Source organism: Lactuca sativa, chromosome 5 (assembly GCF_002870075.4).
Source record: "Lactuca sativa cultivar Salinas chromosome 5, Lsat_Salinas_v11, whole genome shotgun sequence".
Classification (NCBI taxonomy): domain Eukaryota; kingdom Viridiplantae; phylum Streptophyta; class Magnoliopsida; order Asterales; family Asteraceae; genus Lactuca; species Lactuca sativa.
In genome coordinates this window covers 221,570,057-221,576,043 of record NC_056627.2, presented here as the reverse complement: position 1 = coordinate 221,576,043, position 5,987 = coordinate 221,570,057, and the positions used below count along the sequence as shown (strand labels likewise).

The 5,987-nt window shown below is 32.5% G+C and overlaps 1 protein-coding gene and 1 long non-coding RNA gene across 5 annotated transcripts; both read left to right on the top strand.

Moving 5' to 3' along the window:
• The first annotated feature begins 475 nt into the window (after window positions 1-475).
• On the top strand, window positions 476-1,661 carry LOC111920851 (putative F-box protein At1g32420). The gene has a single exon (XM_023916434.2). The coding sequence runs from the start codon at window positions 609-611 to the stop codon at window positions 1,659-1,661; it is 1,053 nt and encodes a 350-aa protein (XP_023772202.1). The 5' UTR covers window positions 476-608.
• Window positions 1,662-2,805: 1,144 nt separating this feature from the next.
• Window positions 2,806-5,738, top strand: LOC111920721 (uncharacterized). Of its 4 annotated transcripts, XR_002859972.1 has the most exons (4): window positions 2,806-3,116; window positions 3,668-3,705; window positions 3,778-4,137; window positions 4,226-5,738. It is a non-coding gene; the product is annotated as an uncharacterized LOC111920721 (long non-coding RNA). The 4 variants fall into 4 exon arrangements; XR_002859969.2 differs by lacking the exon at window positions 3,668-3,705; XR_002859971.1 differs by having other exon boundaries at window positions 3,668-4,137.
• The last annotated feature ends 249 nt before the right edge of the window (window positions 5,739-5,987 follow it).

Here is a 5,987-nt window from a genome sequence, read left to right as displayed (position 1 = left end):
TTCCATTGTGATATGTGTAATCAATCAATAATCATTGATACCTCTTTACTCTATAGTTTTACATTTCTTGCTTGTTGAAATTTATGCCTTTATGGCATGATGATAATCCAATTAGGTTTTGAATCTTGTTGAAGGTGTGATTTTTGCTAATATTTTTACGTAATTTAATGGTTTTCATGGATTCATTGTATCATAAACATAGATACGTGATATATGGCACGCTCAATAGCATCAATGGTTAATTAGAATAAAATTCAGGATTTATAGTTTAACGTATTTATCTTAAAAGTTTAAAGTTGATTTACAAGTATAAAATATATGCATCCCACGAATCCCACTAGTCGTTTCTCATCATAGATTAACCAACACGCTTTAATCTCTTTGATCTATCTACATTCACTGCTTAACTCTCAAGTCTCAAGTAAAGTATACCCCAATTTTTATTTTTATTTTAATTCTGTATACCCTAAATTAGTCCACCTAATTACTTGTTGGATCAAAGAAATATTTGTTAAGTGCTTGATAAAAGCACTACTAATGAAGCTTAGCTATGCTTTTCTAATGGTTTTTTAATTTTCATCTCCTTGGAAAATTTACAGGTGTACACAATGTCAGATTATCTCAACGAAGGGTTGATTTTTGAAATCTTCATAAGACTACCACCCAAATCCCTCCTCAGGTTTCGATCACTCTCCAAATCATTATGTTCTTTCATTTCCAGCCCCCGTTTCATCCACATGCACACTTTTCAATCCCCTAAAAAACTCCTCATCCAACACCAAACTTATGAAAGTAAAGACTTTTATACTTTACATTCAGAAGACCAAATTCCATTGGATCCTAGACGTGGATACATTCGTACAACACCAGTAAATGCTCCATACCTCAAATATTCCATTATCGTCGGTGCATGTAATGACATTTTCTGTCTGTTTCATTATCAAGAAAATCGTATTAGTCTTTGGAACTTCTCAATTAGACGCAAGATAACCCTCCCTGATTGTCCTCAGAGATGCTTTTCTGGGGTACAAATTGGGTTTGGTTTTGACCCAATCAACAATGATTACAAGATTGTTAAATTACCCACATACGGAGGAAGAGAAGAAAGTTCATTTGTTTACACTATTAAGACAGACGCATGGTCTGAGATTGCTTCCCCTACTCCTGTTTTTCATGAGGTGTTACTAAATGCGTATTTTGTTAATGGGGCTTTACATTGGGTTGTAGAACGTCATTATAATAATTTACATGACGTAGAGCGTTTTTATATACTGAAATTCGATTTGGGCACTCATGTTTTTGACATGATCACGTTGCCAGAACCCAGCAGTAAAACAGCACGACTAACAAGCGTACGAGGTTTTCTAGCTGTGATTTCTGGGGATTGTGATGGTTGTTGGGTTTGGGTGAGGAGGGATGATTCTTGGAATGTGGTTTATAAAATGAAAAGAAAGCATGTATTTGATGGAGGATTATTGAGTGTTGTGCAATTGACCACTAATGGTGATTTGTTGTTGTTGTGTGAGGGGTTCCAGATTTATAACCCTATGATTGGGGTTCCATCAAGACTAGTTGACTTCGGTTCTGATTCTTTCATAGTTGGCACGGAGATGTGTGTTGAAACCCTTCAATTGTTCGACGTGGCGACTGCAACTTCTTGATCATTATCATTGGTGCTTCAGGGAATTGTTTCTTTTGTTTTCTTCATGTCAATTTCTTCATCTTTTGTTAATTAATCTTATGGTTAATGTCAATCTAACCCTACAAACTTTTCCCATTTTTTTTGAAGAACAGTGATCCTTTTTTTTTGTATTGTAGGTGGCTATTAATTACACCTTTGTACTTGATTTTATATGTTGCTGATCGATGACTTTTCATTTTATTTGGCAAATTGGACTTATTTTACCAACATGTGGCATCCACATGTATTAATATTCAATTTTAATTTTGTTATTCTTTAAAACTAGTTTCTATATGTATTTATTGTTTTATATTATTATTCTCACATATTCGATGATCCAGCTCCGGTGGTGTTGTATTCTCCTTTGATCTTATGATATTCCTGGTTTCATGAACACCATATTCAAATTGAGGTTTAGATTTTTGAACTACACTAGGTCTTATTGAACTCGATCTCCCCAACAATGGCGTCACCACTGATTCCAGGAAGAAACGAAGGAAAGCGGACAATGTAATCCCACCTGTATATTTCTTTATTCCTAACGCCAAAACCAACATAAACAAAACCTTCAATGCAGCCAACAATATCGGATTCAACTTTTCCATTTCATCCCTCTTTTCAAATTCCGATTTGCTAGGATTCTCAATCTTGATTTTACCATCGCACGAAACTATACTCTCAACAACAAAACCATCTTAAATAATTTCATCACTTCTTGCATAATCCAAATTACCGGACGAAATATTATTAGGATCTACCAACAAACCTGATGACGAAAACGGCCGCGATTCGTGATGTAGATATCAATAAGAGGAAAACGTGAGGATATCAAATATGATAATTTATCCGAGGACAGGAAAACCAACACTAAATTGATTGAATCCCAACTCCTTTTAACTAAATTTGGTCTAAAAATCTGAGATGCGAATGAAATAAGTGATTAGATTATGAACACCATGTAAATAATTATATAATATACTAATTTAGAAGCCCCTTGTGAGCAGTACTTTGTTCCTATTGGTAAAGATTTTTTTTTTTAATACTGTCTTATTCCACTGCCAATACAACCAATAAAATGGGGATTAGTGTGCGTTTCCACCGCTTCATTCCTAGAACAACCACCGCCCATATGCACAACCTCTTCATATCCATACCCAGTTTATCTCGATGCTTCGCCTCCTTCCCCACCGCCTATCTTCTCCATTGTTCCTCACATATTCGATGGTCAGCTTTTCTATCGATTCATTCTCACGGTCATTGTCTACTTCTTGCCTTCTCCGTTGTTACACAAAAAAGCAATCGGCTTCGGATTTGCTTCAAAGAGTAAACATCCCAGAATCTGTTCTCCCGGTAAATCACCACACACCCTCATCGGCATGCAGCTGTTTGTCTTAGTTCTCCATTCATTCCTCTATCCACAGGCGCAGTAAAAAAGGTACACTCTTCTTCTTCCCTGATTCGTCGTTTCCATGTAATGGTTACACTTTCATAAACACCATTTTTTTGGTGATAGGGCTTGATTCGCCAACAATGGCGATTTCCCCACAATCACTCACGCCTTTAAATAGATTTTTACGTCTCTTGTCTCTATCGCTTCAATCTTCAGCTATGCAAACGAAATTTTCTACCATGTAGCTATTTTTTTTTTCTACCGGTGCTCAATCCTTTTGACAAACACCAAAACAGAAGACCAAAACACCCCAAAAAGACTTTTATTAGTTTATAGACTTGGACATCATGGAAATTTGTGTCGTCTGAAAAGGATTATATACGTAGATATTATTAAGAATTTAAATATAATTTAAATTATTAAGCAAATCTAGACCATTTACTTGGAAGAATAGCCAATAATCCTGATTTGAAAATGAAATCATAACGAGTCAGTCTTCAGTTTAATTTTTTATGTCTTTTTTAATTTCATTTACTAAAACTGAAAATATGAAATTTAATTGTATCATTAACCTAAACCTTTTTAACTGAGACTAGAAGAACATGTCTGAGTTGGACTAAAGATGGATATAAAGGTAAAGCTTTTGCATATTTTCTTATTGTTTTGAATGCTCATATATAAATATTATTGTTGATGTTTGTTGTAGTTATAGCTTTTGATGGGATGTTATTAACCAAAGTTGGTACCATGACTGGTGATACAAGTTGTGGAATGGTACAAAAGTTACTTAAATGAGATTATGAGAAAATAGAATGACGTTTGCATTACTGAATATGCTTTATAATCCAAGATCCCAAGATGCTATTGAAAGTGATGACCTTCAGTTTTTGGAATGGCACAAAGGAGGAAGAATGTTTCACAAATTGGCAGGCATTGATCCCACTCAAATAATAGATTTTGGTGCAGTAGTCAAGCATTCATGGTCTCTTGTGGGTGGTAATGGTCATGTAGGATCAGGAGTTGTAATTAGGCCCAATGTCACAATTGGTCGATCCACGAACATAGGGTATAATTAAATTTGAATTATTAATTTCACTTTTTCAATCTTTTTCTAATAAAATGTAGTATTGATTTAGTTCATTATGTTTCATTAGGTATAATGTTGCATTGGCTAATTACACGATTGGTGAGTCATGTGTCATCCATCATGGAGACTGCATTGCTGAATATGCTAATTAAGATCAATTTCATTGAACAAAATGTAGTAATCTGCATTCGTTCCCAATAATATTGTCTTTCATTTTTCACATTTCATTTTTAATTTTTTTCTATTTTTTTTATTATTCTGTATGCTCTTATAGAATAATGTTGAGATTGGTGCAAATTCATGCATTGATAGAGGCAAGTCAGTTTATATTGTTTTCTATTTACAAGTTAATACACTTTGAGCCTTGATGTTTCTAATTATACAAAATGACATATCTACCCTTTGTGTAGTTGGAGGGATGATAATATTTTGAAAAAGACGGTTTCCTATTTATGTTTATGCCAACTTACAGTTTAATGAACAACAGGATGAAATAAACACGATTTTCGTAACTTTGTAAACAATTTTATTGTTTTGTAGATCTCTAGAGATGGTGAAATAACTGGATCTCATCATTTTAAGCCTATCACGTTTTTGTGAGGTAGAGCTACTGACAGGTTCATTGTCCGAATGTATACATTGACTTTTCCAATATATGTTATAATCAATTTGTTTACTATTTTCCCCAGTTAATTCTATCCTATCATTGCAAAATAATTAATACGTGAGAATATAGTTTCGGTTTCTATTTTCCAAACGTTTTCACTGAATAACTGAATTGCTTGGTTTTAGTGTTCATTTGGTTGAACTAAAAGATACGGATGAATATTTTGCTATGAAAGCTGGCTGTAATGATAAACCGTAATAAGGTATGTCTGTAAAATAATATTCCTTTTTTTTATATTATGATTTCAAAATTAAAACTTTTTGAAATTTGATTTTTGTTATGTAAATAACTAATGTGTTGTAAATTGATTTTAATTATGGTATTATCATCATAAGTTGTACTCGAGTAGATAAAAATGACAAGTGTTATAAGTTTCATAGATCATACTTTAGATTTTTTTTTCATGCTTGACTTTCATATTTCTTTAAAGTACACACAAATACAATAGCATGCGGTAACATTTCTTTTAAAATATACCATAATCTTATCAATTTTTTTAAACGTAGCATTTCTATTTTTGGGAAAATAAGATGGAACTCTGTTTGTGAATAAAGGATACATTGAGACACCATGTACTTCAAGATAGATGAGGGTGAGTGAAATTATATTTGTGATGGTGGTAAGATATACATTTCTCAATTGATCTACTTATTATAGGTTGTGTTACTTTTAAAAAGATGCAAACTTCTATTAAATATCTAAATTAAGAAGACATTATCAGTTGAGATGATGATTTTGTTTGTAAACTGTAATTAATAATTTCTCTCAGTGACTAAAATCTTGGATATAATGCATTGCTACTTCGGTCTGAAGACTTTTAACAAAATTGAAATGGAAGAAGTCAAAAAATTCAACACTACTTTTGGGATTAAAAGCTATCTCAAATGTCCACAAGATGTATAGAAGATGAAAACGAACTGTGAAGGGTACATACAAATGTTGATTTAGTAAATATGGCTTTTTTTTCTGTATATGATTATGCACTAAACTTTTATAAACCTTTGTTCAAAATGTTCATTTGTAAATCTATAGAAACAAATATGATTATGATAATAGAATACTTATACTTAAATGATTTTCAGTTACTTATATTATATGTAAAAAAATTTTTATCAAATTTTAGCTTAATTGTGATTCATTTAGGACAAGAAAACAAACCATA

Coding starts and splice junctions, on each gene's coding strand:
- LOC111920851 (XM_023916434.2), top strand. CDS start 609: ATGTCAGATTATCTCAACGAAGGGTTGATTTTTGAAATCTTCATAAGA.